This window comes from Xylocopa sonorina, chromosome 12, assembly GCF_050948175.1.
Source record: "Xylocopa sonorina isolate GNS202 chromosome 12, iyXylSono1_principal, whole genome shotgun sequence".
In the NCBI taxonomy this organism is placed as follows: domain Eukaryota; kingdom Metazoa; phylum Arthropoda; class Insecta; order Hymenoptera; family Apidae; genus Xylocopa; species Xylocopa sonorina.
The window spans coordinates 5,168,046-5,190,219 of NC_135204.1; the positions used below are offsets into that span (position 1 = coordinate 5,168,046).

General features: G+C 41.1%; 1 protein-coding gene across 1 annotated transcript in view; it reads left to right on the top strand.

Moving 5' to 3' along the window:
* The window catches only part of Cycd (cyclin D), a 54,381-nt gene that overhangs the window by 29,496 nt on the left and 2,711 nt on the right, over window positions 1–22,174 (top strand). Inside the window, exon 3 of the mRNA XM_076905435.1 lies at window positions 14,917–15,079. Coding sequence (XP_076761550.1) covers window positions 14,917–15,079 — 163 coding nt within the window. The remainder of the gene's footprint in view (window positions 1–14,916; window positions 15,080–22,174) is intronic.

A 22,174-nucleotide genomic window follows, 5' to 3' on the forward strand; every position in this document is an offset into this window, starting at 1 on the left:
CAACGTTAACTTTGCATTTTAATGACGAAGCTACATCGTTTCTCTTAAAGGAACAATCGTTCGCATGCCATTATCCCGTAGATACGTTCATGTTAATCTTTGCCTCGTCGACTTCAAAATCTATTCTACTGACACTAATTCCTCATACGAAAAGAAGATTCTAATCAACCTAATTATCTCGTATATTCACTAATGACAAAAATAATTCTAAATCTTTTTATTCAATATTTTCCAAAACAAGCAATGATCAAAATTTTCTTTTAAAACAATATATTATTAATATATATAGCAGTCTAGAAATTTGTTCAGTTCAATTTTAAGGCAATTTAGTGGCAATTTTAATTTGTATTACTGTTACATCTCGTTATTATACAATAGAATTCCAAACCATCCCTCACTTAAATACTAGCACATGCAAATTAGATTAAAATATATGAAATAAAAACGTACAGAATCGTGGGATCTAGTTTCACTAAAATTAACAAAATCCACGTTGACCCAAAAAGAGATACGCCACAAGGATGAAAATCATAATTCAAAGGTTGTGTCAAACGATATTTATTCGAGAATACCATCAGATGAGACTTCGAAACGACGAGGCAGACTCAGCGAGTTCACAAAGGTCATCCACATAAATTCAACGACTTCCTTATTCCTTTCCTAATAACCCCAAATTTCATTCAACGGCTGACATTTAAGCCAGCCTCCTGTTTCTGCGCGCAGCTTTCTAACGTCCATTTAAGCCCGTATAATGCGTCCTCGCTGTCCTCGTGCACACATCGACACCGGTCTAAAAACCGATCACGTACATTCGTGCGAAAAAAAAAAGAAAAAAAAAACGAAAAAAACCAAACGAGCGAAAGAAGGCAGGAAGCCATTTTGCAATTCAAGACCAAGGGGCGAAACGGTGCCCTCCTCCTCCACCCTCTTACCAGTGAACATTGTCCGTGTACAACATTGTCGCGAAACAATGGGCCTAGCCTCGAAAAATAATCGTTTTACGAGCGAACAAAGATTGCTTCGTTAACATTTCGTAATGCACTGTTCGCAGCTCGCGGGAACCGCATTATCCCCGAGGCTTACTTCTTCGTCGCGATTCAAACGAGCGCCATTATGCCTCGACATTTATTTCTCGTCGACGTTAATACGCGAACGGAAAACAAAGGAATTTGTTAAACGATACGCGTGATGGGTTGCTGCGAGATTGCAGGGGGATCGTGAATTTACATGTTGCACTCGCTCGAAACGATTTTGGAGGGAGGGTTTGCGAGGGTTGACTGGTGGATGGTTCAAGGGCAGCCCATTCGCGTGCCATGTGGCTTCTAATCCGGTCACGAAGTCGATTGCACGATAAATACGACTGGCGAACTTCCGTTTCGCGCCTCGACTACCGTGTTACGTCAGAATTTGTCGCGAGGTTCCCTTTACGGAGGGCTGGCTCCCCCTCCTGATCGAACGTAACGTCTCGGCTCGTGTTTGATCTTCGTAAACCGGATGTTCGTAAATATTGATCGAGCCAAGGCCAGATATACCGCGAGAATTGACTTTCTAACATCTAAAAGCAACAGCCGCCCGATTCTTCGCGTCGTCCTCGATGGCCTCGACCACGGATGTGACGTATCGCGTCGGCTGGATCTGACCGCGTGGCGCGACACCGTCGCGCGCCACGGGAACCACGAATCGGTTCCACGATCGTCGTGCAGCGATCTTGCCTCGCGGGATCTTTCTTTTCCGCGTTCCACACGATTGAGACGTTACGAGGAGACGAGACGGCGGTGCGGATTCTATTCTCGTGCGCGTTTGTATTATATTTCTGGATTATATGAAACTTTCCGTGGGTTTTATGAAAGTTTTTGGGTCATTGTACCAATCGTAAACGCGGCGTTACGCGAGATTTCACCGGCTTGGTCCTTTAACGGTACAGCGTGCCTCGAGAAACAGCCTTTTTTTTTGTAATTGGAATTCTGGTGGTAGTTGAGTCAAATTGTGTACGATATACTTTTTACTTTACAAGTTCTTTTTCAACTATTCACTGTTCAATATGTTGTAAAGTATATCAGTTTTGAGGTTCGAACGAAATTGTATGTAAATAGGAAGTTAATGTAAAAGTATGATTGTGATAGGTACTGAGAAAAGGTAAAAGTTAAGTCGTAAAGTTAAGTCGAAACAGGAAACGATCTAACTCGGTGAAACGTAAAACCTTCGTAGTCGGAACCGCACCGTCTCTGGGGACGCAAAGTGAATCTTAATTACGCTTTTCCGGGGTCCGTGTCACCCTCGAAAAAACGCGTAACCATCCGTCGGTGCATCGATCCTTTTCAATTTCCTCGAGTGGTGTGAAACTGAATTTTCGACGGTGGTTGAGGTATGCGGGTACCCGTAGCTAAGTGCTATACAGTTGGTACGTTGACGCTTTCCTAGAAATTTCTTTCTCCAACGATCAACTCGATTCTGGACTAACCTCTTTTCCCGTCTCTCTGAGCTTTCTAGCGTATTTAGACTTTAAACGCGTAATATTGTACGAACGCTAAACATACGGTATTTATAAGTTGCTCTTTAAACGAAGAGCAGTAGTAAAATGGTAGAAAGTGCACTATTGGGGTAATTTGTTTTTCATTAACGGATTTCTGATTGAGGAAAGATGGTTTAAAATATCGCGTGAAATAATCGTGGAGAGAAATGTTGACGAAACGAGGAATATTCCGACAAAAAGCAGACCACGTGCGACTGGCTGGTGGAATCAGTAGTCGCTGCCAGTACCACGTCAGACACGCACGATGAGGTCACCGCCGTTCTTCTCCAAAGTGAACGTAGAAACAAGTCGGACAAGGTTGCAACGAGTTCTCTAACAGCTTCCACCATTTAATGCTATCTTTCTGGATAGACTATATATTTCAAACTGTAGCCACTTTTCGATAATAATTTCCCTTATGAATTCATTTCGACTGAAAGTTAATATTACTTGTCGAAAAACCACATTGGACGATCCAATGACAGCGTAAATTGTCTAATTCGATGTTTTGTCATTTTCTCGCAAACTTCGAAGTGAAAAGAATTGAGATAATACAAATTTAAATAACAAAATATGAAAAATATCCCTTTGACATTAAGAATATATAAAGCGTTTAACACAACGAACTTGAATCTAAAAGAAGCTTAAGTTCATGGTTAAATGGACTACAGTTTTACAATTACACTAAAAAAAACTAAAATGTTATACATGAAATGTAAAATACGTAAGGAAGAAAGGAATGATTAGTCATATAGTTGTCGAAATGAACCTAGAGCCTGATTAACCTATGTATCGGCTAATGATAATGACGGTATTGAATATCAGCGACGTCTCTTCTGGAACCGTAGAAAATTAGGGGTCGTAAGTTTCACGGTTCTTAAGGATGCACAAGCATATGCACAAATAAAAGCCCGTATTCGAAGCAGATGTCGCATGCGGTTCTTGGAAAGGAATCGACAGGAGTACAATGATGCGTCTTTCCATATACACCGCAGGAACTACAGAGGCTTCTTTGACTATCCTAAATAAATATATAAATATGTACGCGTATCGAAAATATACGTGTCAAGTTCAAATTCAGTCGAGCAAGATAGGGTGGCGTAACCTGGAGTGGGAGCGAAGTCTGAGTAATACCAAGTGGGATTCATAATTCGTTATAATTTTATTATTTATAACATTTCATATCATAATAAATATACATACGTCCTATTATTAATATTGCCAAATTATATTTGAAGAATCTATATTATTATCGAAGCAAAATAACAATACATTGTATAATTCCCTTTAACAGTCAGCAGGGATAGCTATCTAATATCACTATTTTAAATTGTTTAAGTAATTTATCTCTTTCATACATATTCATAAATTGTGACAATTACCTATCAGTTGTACGAAAACACTTGGTGTTTACAAAGTAACTCGTTATTATGCAATCTGGTATACAACACAAGCATTGGATCTATAATTAACAAATTGCATAGTACACTTATTTTGAATAATTGCTGTGTTCCTCGTATCCCTTTCTCACGAAACCTCTCAAGCCTTTTCCCTTGACAAACACAGAACACCCAATCCCAAAACGGACCCTTAACTCTCTCAAAAAAACCTTCGACACTACCAACCAATCGAATCCACTCGCAAAAAGCAAAAATCCCTACACCAAAACTCGTTTCGAGGTAAATGATGATCCCATACGATCAAATCCACGCAGAATACCAAGAATTACCAGGCGCGAGGAAACCGTTCACCCGAATTCCACTTCACACGGTACCACCTTACCACCGATGGTGCATCGAAAACGGAACCGTTCTCACCTCGACGGTGCCTAAAACTTTCCCTGGCGATGTCGGCCGGCCATATTTCACCGATGCCGCCGATAAAAGCCGGCCAAAAGGAGGAGAGTCGAAAACGTTGGCTCCTGTTTCGGTGGTTGCGCGCTGCGCTCGTCGAAGAAGCAACAGGGGAGGGGAGGAGAGTCCCTAGCGCGCGAAAAAGGACCCCGACGTGTATTCCCCCGTAATCGGAGCAGATGTCCTGCAGAAAAGAGAGAAGGTTCCTGGAAACGCGTCGTCGGGGCAGCGTTAGCGGCGCAGCCGTAGATGGCCGCTAGAACGGCCAGAAAACGGCACCCCAACGGCCTCCACGTTGGGCCCGGACGGCTACGCGCGGTCCTATCCTCACCGTGGAAATGCCTTACGCCCATGGAGGGCAATGGAATGCGCGGACGGTGATTCTGCTTTTTGTTACCAGTTACGCTGTCCAAGGGAGCCTCTGCCCCGGCCTTTGTACCTTTATTTTTGGCCGGAATGGTAAACACCTTGCTCACAGGCGCCGCCCTTCGATCCTGCATCATTCTTTCCCTTCTTTCTTCGAGCGGTGGTGGGGGGCATACCGCGTCCTCTCCATTCCCGTCGGCTTGTTTTCTTCCCTCCCCTCTCGCTTTCTCTCCAGGCAGCCCTCTCTTTTCTCGTTGCCCTTCCGTCCAACCCGGAGGACCCGCGTCGCGCTGTTTAGAGGGCGCTGTCGCCTGCTGGGTATCGACAGTATCGATTGCCTCGCGGGTTTTCATTTATTTTAGTCCTCCCTCGTTTTTTTTTCTGCGCTCGATTGTCGTTAATATTTAAGTCGATTGAATTTGCTTGCGCAGGACTAGTTGCTACAAGAGGATGTGCGATTGGTTAGACCCGTTTGTATGGTTGTGTGGCGATGATAAAGTATTCTCGTTCTCGAGTGTTGGGAGTAGATGTGTGTATGAATTGGGTTAATTACTTGAAGAGAATTAAACGACTGGCATAAGGCGACGTGAATGTATACACCTTTTGGTAATTTGTAATTGCAACGTTAGTTTGTGCTTGTGGGACTTATCGTTTCTCTTCTTTCTAGATAAATGGGATTTAATAGACATTTTGAATTTGGTTTGGTGTATGTGCAGGTGTAAATAAGGGTTGCTACTTGTAGTTTTTTATTGTAAGGTAGGAGTAATGTTTTTCAGTAATATTTTCAATATTATTGTCTTGGATTCTTAATGGTTAGAGAAAATTTGTTGCTATGGCAAATATGACAGTGTGCACGTTAAAACGGAAATAATAAGTTAGGTAATGCGGTATATATATTATAAAATGACTCCAGAACAAAGAAGAAAACGTACAAGATAAAGTATGCGCGAATCTTTAACAAGAATTCGTTGCCTCAGAAGCTACCGGGTATTCTACATAAAATTTATACTTCGTTATCTAATCTACTGTCTCGACAAACTTTAAATGATTCCGGAAACTGGAACAGCGTACATTTCTTTTTTAAGCCAAACAGAAAAGCAATTGAGAAATTTATTTTACGTTATGCAATTGTACCACATTTCTCTTATCTCGAATGCATCCATTTTTTTTTTTTATCAGACCCCGTCTACCGATCCGTGTTGATGACTTGAAACTTCCTTAACCTTTCAATTCTTAACAAAAATCTAGTACTAGTAAAATAAATATTTCTCCAAAAAATTGTCTCATCAAGCGTCAACGTGTCTCTTAAAAAGTAGCTCACGTTGCATAATGTTCTGTTTGGCCGTTCCTTTAAACGCAACGCTTCAAATTTTAGCATAGCAAACTTTATCAAATTTTAACGTATCAATAAAATACATAATCCATCAATTATTTTTTAATTTAAAGGATATCACTAAAAGCTTAATAAAAGAGAAAAGTGTGTGTAAAATTTGCAAATAAAATGCGATCTCTTACAACTAAGGAGTAAACTTTACGTTTTGGTTGTTTTCAGCTAAAGTGGCTATTTTTTTTAATATTCCAAATGGAAATGAATTTTGTTTAAAGCTTCATGGGAGACACCTTGTGCGTAGACGAGCGTCTACCTTTCCGTGTGCAGGCCACTTCCTATCGATTCCTCATTGCGAACCAGATAAATCGGACCCCCGTTTCTCGGAACCGGCCAGGTAATGGCGGGGACGAAACCCTCCGCGTTTCTCCTCTCAAGGAAAGCTATTGTCCGTTACTCTTGTTGGCCGTGTTCTTCATCGCGGTCCTTTGAATCTATCCAGAATTCGGCGCCCGTTGGCAAAAATTGATTGCCTCGTTCCCCTCTGGTTTTTACGCAACGCGATACCGTTTACCTGAACGGATTTCTAATTCCACGCCTTTTTTACTGTAAAGATGCGTAATGTGTAAAGATGCTTGGAATACCAAAGTGTAGAGTTTTTTTTTTTTTTAAGACAAAGGACAGTTTCTTGAGTAAATAGAACAATTTTTCAAATAATACTGTATGCATTAATTTTTAGAGAGTTTTAAATTTTATTTAATGAAAATAGTTATATAATTTTTTCTTGTGAATAATATAGTAAGCAATGGAAAACAAATATTCGAGAATATTTATTAAAACATTGCTCTAACTATGAAACAGCTCTCATTTTTTAAATGACCAGTATGAAAGGAAGAATATTGTTAAGAAGGTTTATGACACTGAAACTTTCATTTAGTTGCGATTATATACATAAAATAACATGCATTTGCATGAAAATCGCCAGTTCTCCGCTGACCACCTGTCGCTCTGATTCCACCCCCTGGCCGTCATCTGCGCTTTCCAAAGTTCGTCACTCTCTGACATGGAAAAATGATGTAACGTTCTGATACACGGATCCGGCGTAATTACAACAAATACCCGTAATTATCACGCGGTCCCACTATCGTCCTGTATTATCCGATTTCACACGATGTCTTATCTCTGTGGAGCAACATATGTGCGAGTAATTTAGCCTGTGTTTCGTCGTCTCACGTATCAGCGGTTTAAATTGCACCTTGTGAATCTAGAGAGGTTAATTCCCCGGGCGCTACGTATTTGACGCAAGATCGTGGAAAAGTTTGCCGTTCCCAGAACACGTGAAAATTATTATTACATAGTTAGTATCGTATCCCCATTACCATACTCAATCAGTCACTAACACTTTACATTATACACAGAAAAAAAATTAACAACATATTGAGAAGGGAAAACTAGTTTCTGCATTTCAAAGAATTTCGCTTTATTATAGTTGGTAAAAAGTTCAGTAAAAAATAGAGGAAAATTGATAGTCTCTCTATGATAATAAATCTTCATTAGAATCGATGACACGCAGTTTATGATGTAAGTCCAATTCAGTTTGAGGCTAGCTCAAACCGACAACCGGATGGCCATTAGTAGACGCAAGTATCGATACTTGTACAGTAAGGCCACACCGATAAAGGGATGATTTCTCAATAAGTAAATTTAATAAATACCGTCGGCTATTATCAAAGCTCGTTATATCGAATAACGTTCCCCAATCAGCTTATCGATCTTATCAACGTCTGGAATCAACTATTTGTTATAATCGAGGGCATCAATTATAATTTCCATTCATAATTGCCTCGGTAATTACACAACTTAGATCGAACACATTGTACGTATGCATTGAAAAATTCGTAGAATGCAAGCTGTTTAAGCAACCATGATTTCTCTCTGGTAATAATGTACAATAATGAATTATTATACACAGAAGATTCAGTACTTTGCATTCTACAATTAATTATTCAATATACAATACAAATGAAATCAGTACAAATGGGAAAATCATAACGATTATTGATTTCGTGATCCTACAGAAATAACATCTAACATCTTAATTGAGTAATTATGTACAATAATGAATTATTGTATGTAGAAGATTCAGTACTTTAAATTCTACAATTAATTATTCAATATGCAATACAAATGAAATCAGTACAAATGGAAAAATCATAACGATTATTGAATTCGTGATCCTACAGGAATAACATCCACGTCTCTGACGAAATGCATCGACATACTCGTCTCATAGTGTTTTTAATCGTATCATTCGCGCAGTTGATGAACTGCGTTACGCATTCGTTGCGTTGCGTACAGCTTGAACCGTTCGTTCGATTCGATCGAAAGGTGATAATGGCTAACTACGGTATCGAGTGCTGGTAGCTGGGACCGCAAAGGGTTAAATTGCACGTGGATCACGCATGCACACGCGTTGCGTCACTCGTGCGTGCGCATGCGTGTACGTCTACGCGAGGTACGCGTACACACGATACGCACTACCGCAAAATACCATGAATACCCAGTAGCGTATCGAGTTGTTCGCTTCGCCCTCGTTCGACGTTCTTTTCCCCGCCGCTGAACAACTTCTGTTAAATCCTTGAACGCGCGTGACTGGTTTCACGGCGCAGCTATATTTCCCTGTCTCTCGCGTTACATTTGCGCTCATCGTGTTTGTGGTTCTACGCTGGAATACCTCGTAGTAACGTACTACAAATGAGTAACGTGTTTCGTACGACGTTCTTGTTTCAGTTGGAATTTTACGATGAAACTTCGAAGCTTCTCTTTTACAATTATTATTATTTCTTGAGAGTTCGTTTCTAATTTTTTTAGTGGTAATATTCTTTACAACTGCTAAGAGTAATGATTTACATTTTTCACGATTCAGTCTGCAAAAAAATTTGGGAAGAATTGTGGATACATCGTGCATCAGTTTGTTAAGTCACTCGACAGGGTAGAAATTCAGAAGACAAAATTTTATTTATGCTACAAAAGACCCAAATTGTAAACGAAGGGTTAGTCCAATATATATGTAATTGTGCAGTTGGTTTAATAACGATTCTTTATTATTAAAATTTCTGAACGATACGTATTCATTTCTAAAGCCTCATTCAGGCTTCGCAAGTGATTCTTTCTTCCACACATTATCCAGGTTGTGGCTGCTAACCATGTAAAGCACTGCGTTATTGGAAAAACCAGACTGAAGATAATACCCCGACCACTGATCGGTATGTTAATGCCGTTAGCATTTATTTTAAGAAAGTGACGATGCACGCATGAACTCACATTTTATAATCAGTTTATAATCACTACAAAATTATTTTCTAAAATAACACTCAGAGTATCCATTTTCACCTTTCGTCATGCGATCGTTCATAAATCGAACGTGAAACTTACATTTCCTTTACAATACTCATTAAGTGCAAATGCTGCGTTTGGTACTTCGCCCAAACTTTCATAATGCTTCGCATTTTTCGCAGCCCATATGCTTTCGATATCCCATACAATACTTCCCATTGGAACTCTGGTAACTCTGGTAAAATTTCCACGCGAGGAATGCGAATAATTTCGAAGGAACGAAAATTACAGGCAACAATTCTCCACGCATCCACTGTTATCCGTGTTAGCCCTGGAATGCGTGCATTCCGGAGGACGGCGATCACCTTTCCTATTCTCACTTTGTCAACCGGTTCGGACCAGTCCTGCAGATTTTTGAGCCGACCGCGTCCTGCTCTTCCTGGTCCCCTTTTTGCCATCGATCGTTGAATTATCGTCGCGGCTGGTACTCGGTGCTCATTTATTACACGCGTCACCTCTGTGTGTTACATCGCGCACCCTTGTCGAGCAGAGGTGTGGACGAAGGTAACGGTTAATCTGGAAGATGGGCGTATTTGCGCGAATAAAGAGATTAAAAGTACGCATTCGTGGCTGTAGCAAAAAATGAACAACGTGTACAACTACGTGTGCATATGAGAATATTTGTTCAGATGTTGAAGGAAAATTTTTTAAAATCGAAAGGCGACTCTTCTGTTCGATGCTACGGCCCTGTTACTATTTTACACACGTATTACGACACCCGTAGCTTTACACCTGTGGATATACACCATGTGCGCAGTAGAACTCGAATATTCCACGCCCCGTGGTGCTTTCCTTCTTCTTTCTGTTCCACAGCGCCGCGTCGACTTTCTCTCTCGATTTCGTGCCCGATAACGCGTATCGAGCCGATAGAAAGCTAGCAGGAAGTTCAATTCCATGGCAATAAAGGGACGTTTAATAGCTTCATCAAATGGGGGAGGATTGCCCAGTGCACTTCTTAGCCTTGGTTTCTTTGCTATTTCTCAGATCGCCTCGCTTGGAGCAATTGTAAACTGTCTCCAAAAACGTAATTATGTAGTTGTCTAAACTACGTAAATAGTTTTGATTTAAAAGGAAATTTTTAGTTCGCTTCGTTTTTTTTTATTTGTCGCTATTTATTTTCACGATTTGTATGCTCAGTAAATAACATTTTGAATGAAATGGAAATCGACTCGATAGATTCTAATCGTACGAAAGTGAAAATGCTGGTAAATGGAAACGAGAGTTTAATAAATTGATTTCGTAACAGTACGTAAACACTTTGCCATATCTTTGAATATTAGAGATAACTATTCTTAGCCGCGATGCCTTATCAAACAAAGACAGCTAATTCAAGCGAAAATTCCAGCACGAACGTGTTCACCTTATTCTCGTACAATTCGTGTACTAAGAAAATGCTGGAAAACGAGAATGGAAATTTTCCAGTCTTGTTTTATTCGTAAAAGGTCAGAATCGAAGTGAACCATTTTTTTCGATACAAATAAGAGATGATTTAGTTTCATTTAAAAATATTTTTTTTATTTAAAAAATATATTTTGTACAGTATACAAAGAATGGAATGTACGCGAGTTGTGATGGATTACAAGATTCATTGCCCGCTAATTTAATGGTAACGATAAATCAGTATTACAAATGGAGACGTTAAACTCGAAACCTAAACACGTTTGGTATTTTCGAACCTTCACGCACAGTTGCTCCCATCGCAGCATCTCCGCGCAGCGAGTCATTGATTCTGAACAGCATCCTAGTCGAACAAATTACGCTGGAAGCATGACGAGGCGGCATTTCGTTCGCCGCATTTTCCCTCGCATCGCTATGCAGCATCGAACGCGTCTATTCGGTTCGATTTAATCGAAACTGGCTCCAGAGACGGAGGATGGATTGTTTCTAGCAAGAGAAGGGAAGGAAAAAGGGCCTCCAAAAGTGTTCTCCAGATGATAGAAGCGATCTTAAAGTGTCTAAACTATACAGTAATACTATACTCCGCTATAAAAACGTAATAACCGTATTTGATTAAAAAGTGAGTACACGATTTTGCTAGTAAGTTTAACAATATTTTAAATAATTATATAGTGTGCTCTTTCTATATATAAATATTTGTTTCATACATTCATCGTATAGATTGTTCAATTAATTCTCCATACAATTTTCTGAATCAGAAATTGTCAATTCCAAAACGAAAATATAAACTGCAACGTGTGTGCAACCCTAAAAGGTTGTACCTTCGCTATGGAGATGCAGCCAATTCCCATGACAATACAGAATACACGCTCACGTTAACCTTGTGGACGTTACCAGAAACAAACACGGACCATTTAAAGGGTCAACATCGACATCGCCACGTATCAGAGCGCGCGTTCCACGGCAGAGCGCGATCGATCCCAGTGTTATCATCTAGAACCAGGTTCGCATCTTCGAATCGTGCAACGGTCTCGTTCTATCGTGAGAAAACCCGGTCGAGGCAGGGGACGCTCGCAAAAATGCAAATGCACAAGTGCAACCGCCGCAAGCGGCGACGTTGCATCATCTAACGCTGGCCGATGGCTCACGCTCGCGGCCACGAACACACCAGATATTCCAATGGGAAATAACAGAAGGGGAACCTGGCAGAGAGAGAGAGAGAGACAGAAAGAGTCCCCCTTCGCGATGCTACGACTTGTCTTACCATCGTCGTCGTCGTCGTCGTCTGGTGGCTAGGCCAGCTCGATCGTCCGGCAATCAAAGAAAACCGCAACCGCGCGGGTTACCTTTATAAATAGTGGACGCCCCCCGTATCCCTGAGCCGGATCGTTGGCCTCCCGCGGAATCGTTACGTTTACGCGCGCGTACGCATCGTACCGTGGCCGCGGCGTGCGTAGACCCGCACGCTACCCGCGCCACCGTCACACGTCCCGTGACAGTGCCCGCTTCGCTGTATGCGAGGCGGGCATCGACGAGACTAGCACGCACCGCGTGTTACCCTTTTTTCTGCTGATCTCGATGACCGCGAAGGAAAGCTTAGCCTGCGCGAAGTGGCACAGTTCGATGCCACTGTGTCATCGATTCCTTCCAACTAGACGCATCTAGCGGCTGTTATTACAGGGAATTAACCCTTTGGGCTCGTTGGACGCATATATGCGTTTGGCGAACGTCTACGTTGTGGACGAAGGACGCAGATACGCGTTTACTCCAAGTCTGGACTAAAGGCGCGTACATGCGTCTGTTGATTTTTTCGATCGATATGTAGTTACTTTTTTGTAAGAATAATACAGGGGCACTCGTTAGAGTCATACAAATTTCCTATAATTTATTACTGTTTGCACCTTAAATACTCAGTTCAGTTTAGCCCAAAGGGTTCAGTGGTGTGAGTTTATGTGGGATGAAATTGATTGGAGTCGTATCTGTGGTTCGTTCGATTGTTATATTATGAGAGAATTGTTTGTTAAGAGGTGAATACAGAAAGCTTGTTGTATGCGAATGTATGGCAAAAGTCAGATGAGTAGGAATGTACTGTTTTATGAGATGATCGTGCAGTAGAATGCGCCAGTCGTAGTCAGAACGCTGAGCTACGGTTTGGCTCGCGTGGGTATATACTACTTGCTCGTCTGTGCATGGTGGAACTAGCTGCGCGTAGACTACTAGCGAAGAGACTGGGGGCCGTGTAAAAATCGGGCTATACCACTGGCGCGTCGCTCCTCTTTGTTTCTTTCATTCACCAGCGCGCTACGTGTCGCGTTACGAGCGTGTACGGCACGCACTCGAGTGTGAAGCTCCACCCTCTCAAGGATGAGGGGTCAATTGAGAAGGTGAGACGCGGAGGAAGGCGATAGGCAACGAGGAAAAAAGTGAAAAAGAACGGAGGATTCCTTGAGATATCAAAGGAGCGTTTGTAATTGGAGACTGATAAAGGATTTTGATATCTGTGAAAAGCAACTTTTCTAATTGTCTCGATGTTACTAAGACTTGTTCATTCATTTTCTATCACTGCTATTTTACATCATTTTCATAACCCTCTCGATCCTTTCTTTAACAATGAATCTTTAGTTATCATGCTTTTAATTATTACGATTTGTAATATTGTTATAAAAGTGGTTCGAACGATATTATTGGTCGCGTGCAGGCCATTGTACCAGTGACGAATTCATTAAGTAACGAGGACCACGGGGCCGCCGCGCTTTATTTGGCGAACGGACGAAAGCCGCGCAGCGTCACGTCCCGTCACGTCACGCTGTTTCGTAAGAGATTTTCAGAGCCTTGAGTTGTAGCGTACGTACCCACCAAATTCAATGGACTTTTAATCAAGCCGAAGGACGCGTAGTACTCCACGTAGTATAGCCGCCGTGTAATTTCACGGTCGAGAGAAAACGGGGGTACTACGACGTACTCGAGCGAGCAGTGCATCCGCGAGACCGAAAGGAAACAGAGAGCGTACGTGGGCACGCGGTTACTACAAGCCGACTGAGGAAACGAGCGTGTCTACCAGCGTGCATGCTAACTTAAATGGACCTTCCGCGGATAATACGGAATATTTTATGTCCGACGCCGTGGAATTTTAATAAGGGGGGCGAATAAATGATATATCTGACGGAACATCTGGTATACGCGGAGGTTTTATCGTTGCATATATTCCAAAGCAATTGTGAAGTCGATTTTTCATTTCTTTTTTTTTTTTGTTAGAAATATTAAGATTAGTATTCTGTCCGATCTTTCGTATTTGATATGCGAAGAATATGCGATATGGATATTGCCAAGTGTAAGGAATTTAGACACGAAACGTGAAGGATTTCCAGTATATTGAACATGCGATGCAAAGGGTGTTCGATGATGTTCAACACACCGCATGTATAATCTAAAAGGATGTTCACTGCATTAAACACGTAACGCGGGAAATTCGTTGTGTTTGTATCACATGTTGCATGCGATGTCTTATACACAAAATTGGTTTAAATACTTAATATCTCTCTATCTTCCACCATCTACAATTTTTGTTCCTCTTTAATTCGTACATATTTTTCCAATTAAAAAACGTATAACACAACAAAGTAGCACAATCAGCAATGTTACTTCATAATGGAACAAAACGATAATAATCAGACCAAATGTACTTCAACATTCAGCGTACAAAATGTCCCATTTTACACAAGCTACCATAACGCAGAACGCAACAAAGCTCCCTTCCAGACATTTCACGCGCTGCAACATCCTAAATGCAAAATCAAATCCAAGTCACCCGGAATGACCCTTAAACCATCCTCCCATAAAACTCCGTTTAACAATGCAGTCGAACCATCTACCCAACACCACACGGACGTGGCGTGAAAAACTCGCCGGCAAAAAGCCGTCCACGCGATCCCCGTCAGCTTATCTATTTCTATGCGTCATCAGCGCACCCACCGACCCACCCACGCGCGCAACCACCCTTGAAACCGCTATTGCACGATGCGCGACCCGTCTAAACGCGTTCTCCGTCTGGATGATTGTTACAGAGGTGGGAACAGCTGGTCGTCTCGAAGCTGAAATGGGAATTATCAGCCGTAACGCCTGGCGACTTCCTGATGCACATCCTGAGCAGACTGCCGGTGCCGCGTACATGGGACCCGGTGATGGTCAGGAGGCACGCGCAGACCTTCATCGCCCTCAGCGCCAGAGGTGAGAAACGATCGGGATTACCGTGCCGCGTATGTATTTATGTATGTGGAACACAACCGTGCATGCGACCGCGTGTCCGCTGCACCGTGGAAAATCCGATGGGGCCAAGGTAAATATTGTAGCCACGATTCTGCTTGCCCTGGGAACCTTTGCGGGTCAGCTTGTAAAACGGACCCCTCTCGGGTTCACTCGTAAAATGCATCTCCTTCGGTTGGGTTACGGTGTCCACGATTGTGCAACTGTAGAAGCTCTTGATACTTGCTATTGATCTGCTAATTTTTTTAACGTTCTCGTAGAAAGAATTTGGAGAATATGGTTTTATTTGTGCCAAGATTTGCAGGAGTTGGGTGAAACGCATACCTTGTTGAAAAGTATGAAAAGATTATTTTAAAAATTATTAAGAGAAATATGAGAATGTTTTGGTGACGTACAAATTTTGGGGAATTAGAGAAGAGAGTAATAAAGTAAAAGATCAATCTTCTTAGATTAGGTTTTGAAAATGAATAAAAACTTAATTGTAGGAAGCACATTCTATAGAACATTTTCTGTTGTTCGCAATCAATTTTTTTAGCAAAAGGATATAATTTCTAGTAGCTGTTGTATATAAAAAAAAAAAAATGAGGTACCATTTTGGTGATTCTGATATGTAATATTTTGAATAGAGTTTTAGCATCGAATATAGTGTATTATTGAAGTTACTGTTTATGGGTCAAGACCATAATCTTCATTAGAAATCGGCATTTTAATTACGTAGTATTGCACACAGGAAATATTCTGTATGCGATCTGCGTACGCTGATGGTAATCTATGATGTCAATTCTTAGTCGAGACCTAATTCGCGTCTTATTTGTAATACTATAGCATTACGTATTACGGAAAACGTAACCTAAAAACGATACTCTATGTATGAACTATTATTTTTCAATTGCAAAATACCAGATCACACTGATCCCAGTATATAAATTATGAGAAGTGTTCGCAGAAATGTTTCAACTATCCAAGTACGTGTCACCACGGTGGATACGAAGTTCTGATAAACAAAATTATAATTTGTTCTACTTTTGCTTGTTTGCAACATTTGTCCCAACCACTTAAATTACCCGGCGTTGCGCGTCTCATTTTTCATAATCGAATAACCGCGCACGATAAGAATAATTATCAAGAAAAAAGTGTCTATTTAACTATGAATTTAGAACGAACGAAATCCTATCTACGTTCCATTTTTTATGGCGCCGGCACGTTCAGTGCTCGAATATTTTAAAAGAACGATAATACCATCGATGGTATCGATGGTGCATTTATTTTTCTTCTTCGTCGTTACCAGTGCGCACAATTATTTTTTATAGCCAGGAAGTTGATCTAATTTAACTTTCATTCATTTTTTCTCTCACCGAATCAGTGAAGCACTTGAAATCTTAAATGAAGAGTTTAATAAGTACCTTGAATCCATAAAATCGGTATTGTAGGTATCGTTTCCTCAAATCGAAAGGCTAGCGTTCATTTCCTTCGAGTTACAGACCAATTCTACAATTTTCAGAAATTGAGACTGCTCGATACCAATTTATTCTTGATCAACAGTTTCAATACCTCTGTAAATTTTCACTTTGCTTCTTTCAACTTTAAAACTTGACGATACTCAAATTACATAAAAACACAAAGCAGCTTTTACATAAAAAAATTTCAATGTTTCATCGCAGAAAATTCTCAAATTTTCACTTCCTTTTTTCAACTTCGAAACTTGACGATACTCAAATCACATGAAAACGCAAAGCAGCTCGTTTTACATAAAAAATTTCAATTATTTCATCGCAGAAAATTCTCAAATTCTTAAATGCACTTTTCCAAGCAATTTTTCTAATAGAGTTTACTGATACATATCATATATATGAAAAAAAAAGAAGACTCGCCGCGTGAACGACTTTTAGGTGTTTATTAGGAATAATCGGGGTCGTGCATCGCGTAGCGAACGCCGATACGGTTTAGAACGCAATTTTTACGCGCGAGCCTTCATTGTCAGCCTCGTTAGAACCATGCCACGGCATCGTAAACAATCGGGAACGTGCATCGTTAACTAACGCGTTAATGAATATGCTGGCGCATCATATAATGCACCCAACGGAAACCATCATGTAACCACTTTGAATCGATTCTATGCGTTACGTTCCCCATCTCTCTCTCTCTCTCTCTTCCTCTCCGCGCTTCTTTTCACTTTCTTCCTTTCTTGTCTCGCTTTAATGGGTCATACGACGCGTACGATTATTGTATCGATCGAACGTAAAATGGACACACGGGTGACGTAACGAAAGCGCGAGGACGTGATTCGCGTTTTACTGCTTTGTTCATCGATTCGATCGAGGTTTCTAGAGGGATGGAGGCTAATAGCGCAGAAATCATTAATAAAGTGGCTACTTCGTTTCGATCGATTCGTGGTATTTCTCTCAATTTTTATTCATTTCATACATACAATCGAATAAAATTGTGTCCTCGTTTCCTATCATCATTAAAAATTGCAAAAGAGCTTTAATTAAAAATCTTCTAGGGTGTTTATATTAATTTAATTTTAGAGTATTGGTTTTGATTTACTATATTTAGATGGGGAAAGGAAATACGAATGGGAAGTATAAATGTGTGTGTATAATTTGCGTGAAAGATTTGGAAAATGTATGAGCGTAATTTTGAAATGGTACTTTAACCCTTAAGCGAAGAATAATCGAGTGGAGGATGATTATCCACTGTATTTATATAAAACACTCGAGCATGTATATAATCAAGCTACTACCGACACTATAGAGGAACTCCATTTTGTCTGAACACGTTAGGGGATAAGCAGTTAAACTGGATCCCTCGTGTAATAGAAGGTCGCTGATTCTTCCCATTACTGATGATATTTCATGCCTGTACGACGCTTGACAGCAGTTCGGATGATAAAACTTGGACAAGAGTTCAAAAAACGTACCGAGAAAACAAAAGTTGTAGCAATGAGTAAAACGTCGACGGAATCACCCTCTTCAACTTCTCAAAAGCAAAAAAATTAATATCCTGATCGTTGCTGCAACCAGTTAATCGTAGAATCTAGTTTAAAAACATCTCTTAGATCAAGCAACGACGAGTATTATAAATTTTACGAGAAAAGTAAAGGAAAAGAGAAAGGATTACAATTTGGATCGATTAAAAATTATAATCGTCAATCGTGCTGGAATAAAAATTTATAGTCAACTCGTATACACGTCAAGCACAATTTAACTGGTTAATACGTACTACGAATCTAGATAGCTACAACAATAAAATTAGTTTCAAAATGAAACAAAAAATTTTCAAAACAGCAGACCCATCGACTTCTTTTAAAGCAGAATCAAGGAGGCGGCAAAGATCTGACTGGAAAATCGCGGAATCGAACGAAGTTGAAGAGAGAAGGATAATTTAACTGGTTAATATGTACTATGAATCTAGCTACAGTGATGAAATAAGTTTCAAAATGAAGCAAAAAATTTTCAAAACAGCAGACCCATCGACTTCTTTTAAAGCAGAGTCAAGGAGGCGGCAAAGATCTGGCTGGAAAATCGCGGAATCGAACGAAGCTGAAGAGAGAAGGATAGGGAGAGAGAGAAGGATACTTGAAAGAGAAGAAGAAGAAGAAGAAGAAGTAGAGGGGAGCACGGTGAGGCACGTTTAAATCCCCTTCTGGCCGCGGCCAGTCGGTTGTTATTACAAGCGGGGATGGCAAAAAGCAAGGACCATCGTCCTTCGTCGTCTGGTCGGCTCGGTGTGGTCCCAACTGCAGAGGGAGAGGAGGCTAGAAGCGGCCCCGTAGAGGGAGAGAGGATGATTGTTTCTCACGAGCCAAACTAGGTAGCTCGCCGTGCCCGGTTCGAGTCGGTTGACCCTCTTTTTCAGCGTACGAAAAGAGAAGCAAACGGCGCCACGAATTCCAGCCGCTTCCTTGAATCGCGCAGGGGTCCGTGAACCTGCTCTCCCCGTCGCCTTTCATGATTCCACGCCCTTGCGACGCGGATCATTGCCGAGCGGATTGCACTCGCGACTGGGGACCAATACGGTTAATGCGAAACAATTACACCACTTCTCCACCCGAGATCTTCATATCGCGTTATATTACGCCTTGATATTAACCTTTTCAATGGTCGCGCGTACGTGTCGCGGCCATATTGGTGTGCCTCGCGTTGCCAGTGGCGCGACACGAAATAGGTATTCTAAATTTGCTTTCACTGACTCGAACATCTGTATCGCGTTTGTATTAATTTACCACAAACCATAATAAGTAATTAATAATTATGTGTAACAATTAATCTTGTATTTTTAAAGATCCCTGCTGAAATCTTTTGAGCTGTACTGCTATCGATGCCACAATATTGTTGTAAAACTAGAAAATTTTCAAGTTTTTTCATTGATAAGTAATTGACGTGCAATATATTAGAGAAATGTAAATTTTAGTTTTATAAAATATAAAAATGTACAATTCGAAATGATTCAAAAGAGCTCCGTCGGAGCATTTTTATCAGTGCAAATAAAACGCGTGAAATTTCTGGATTTCGTCCATTATAATATTAGAATGGGTCTTCTTGGGAAGAGAATAGAAGAGAGATTTTAAGGAGGCCTGAATTCTTTGCCATTAGAAGCAGGCAGGGCTAATCATAAACGACAAGAGAGAAAGGGAGGCGGGCGGCGGGAATAAAAGAAAAGTGGAAGCAGAAAGACATTAATAAAAAAGGAGGCGAAGAAAAGCGGAATATGAGAAAAGGGGGAGGAGGGCTTTAAGAAAGGAGGATCAAGAGAGGCAGAACCATACCCATCAGAATGAAAGGAAGCCTAACGAAAGATGGAAATACTAAAGAAGAGGCAAGCCCTCTAAAAAGAGAGAAGATGGGAGGTAGAAGTATGAGAAGCGAGGTAAAGAAAGGTGGAATACGTGAAGAGGGAGTTAAAGAAATGAATGCCAAGAGAAGGGAACCGATATCTTGAGGACAGAGAGGGCACGACTGAAAACGCATTGTACCTTGAATTTCAGAAATTAAACAAGAGAGAAGGAAGAACGAGAACAGAAGATGAAACAATAAACCAAAAAGTATGATTATTATTATAGAAATTTCATTCAAAGATTAGTGGACTCTGATGAGCAGTCAAAATAAAAAAGGACGAGAAACATTCATTGCAAACGTGTTCAACCCCTAATTCCATGCGATTATCGAACATCTATCATATGACATAACCCAATAGAAAGATAATAATTCTCTTTAAATTCTTACATTGATCATAGCAAAGGTGTTAATTAAAATATGTAACATTTTTACTTTCCATTATTGGGGATGAAAAATTGAAGAATTAAGGTTCCAAATGGAAACAAACATTCAATTAAAGAATAACGAAAGCTAAAAGAAAAGGAACCTAGAATCAATCAAAGGGGTTGCGTGGGGATGGTCCTCGGCAAGGAATGTCGTTCTCCAATGGTAATTCACGATTCGTAAGGACAACAGAACACACCTGCGCGATCTGTACGACTCTCTTCCTCTCCTTTTCTCTCTTGTGCGGCTCTGCAAATTTTTAAGACCGTCTTCGCGGAATTCCATTCTTAATGGCTTTATTACAGCGTGAACGCGCTCGCCGTTGAATTTCAGCTCTCTCGTCGGACATTTCGGATGTCCGGGAACCTGTTCCTATCTTTCCATGAATGAATAGCGTTCGTGTTTGAGAAAAATCCGCACGAAACGAATATGCACTGGCACACGTGAAAGGATGAATACGATCGTCGTCGATGCTCGTCGCGTTTATCGTTGGCCCTCGAAGTACGCCTCGCGATAGTTCGCCTGTCAGCCGTGTCGTTTAAATTGCTTGGTCTAAGCGAGCTTTATGGGACGGGCTCGATTTAGTCGATCATCGATCGACGTTGCTCGAAATTTTATTTATTGCTCGCACGTGGGCAGCAATCGCTGTAATTGGAATGCAAAATCAGAGAATTCCTTGAGATTTGTGCAGTCAACATATTCCAAAATCGAAGATTCAGTTTCACACCTTCGCAGCCACCAAAAAAGTTACACGACAAGTTCTATTCTAGTGAAACAACAAAGCATAGAATCTCCACCTTTCGACAGCGCGATGAACGGTCCAATAAACGCATAAGAATCACGCAGAAAGGATATTTTACAACTTCACCACCGATCGTATACAAAATGTTTCACTGGTTTCAATGGTTCGCTGAAATGATGGATTCTTAGCTTCCCAAATTGGTCACGATACCTATCTCCCAGTTACAAATGGCAAAAGTGTCCCGGCTTACCCTAAAAACGGGGACGACAAACCGAGCTGGCAACAAAAGCGTTAGAAAGTCCGAAACGGCTACGTTCAGGGCCTAAAGGAGGCATATACCGTTAAGAGGAGATCCGCGGCCGATAACCAGTCCCAATCCGGACGCGAGAGACACAGGCTTCGTGGCTAGGCTCCGGCTTAATTGTTTGCCAGCCCGTGTCCGGTTTTCGTCGGTCACTCGCGGCCGTTGCAGGCCTTTGCCAAGGTGGCAAAAGCTTCCACGCTTCGGTTTCGAGCCACCGTAATAAAGGTGGGAAAAAGGCGAGGGAGCCCGTGGTGATCGCGCGCGCGCGCGGCTCATGTGTTTGCTCTGTCGGTAACCTTTGGACTCTTGGCCCCCCGAAGGCCGCAGTTTTCTGCGCCGTAAATCTCGTTTCGAAGCCCCTTTCCCTGGGACGTGTCTACCTGCGGTCCTATTAGCAGATTTCAGCGTGGGGAGGCCGTGAAAACGGTGCCCAGAATTCTCGGATTCTTCTGTATTGTAATCATGCCCCAGGGATACGCACAGGGCTCCCTTCGACTGGTGAAATCGTCTCTTTGTTAGAGTGGCGAATCTGCGAAGATTTCACTTTCCATGGAATCGTTTTATTATGATCCTCGTGTGCAATATCGATTATTTATGAAAACGTCGACGTAAGGAGATAAGCTTAATCTCATGCGTCTTTGAAATATTTATCTGGTCTTCAGTTATTATTTAAGATTGAATATAGTGAGAGATATAGATTTCGTTATTTTAAGTAGTTGCCAAGGTAATTAAATAGTGGTAATAATTGTTTT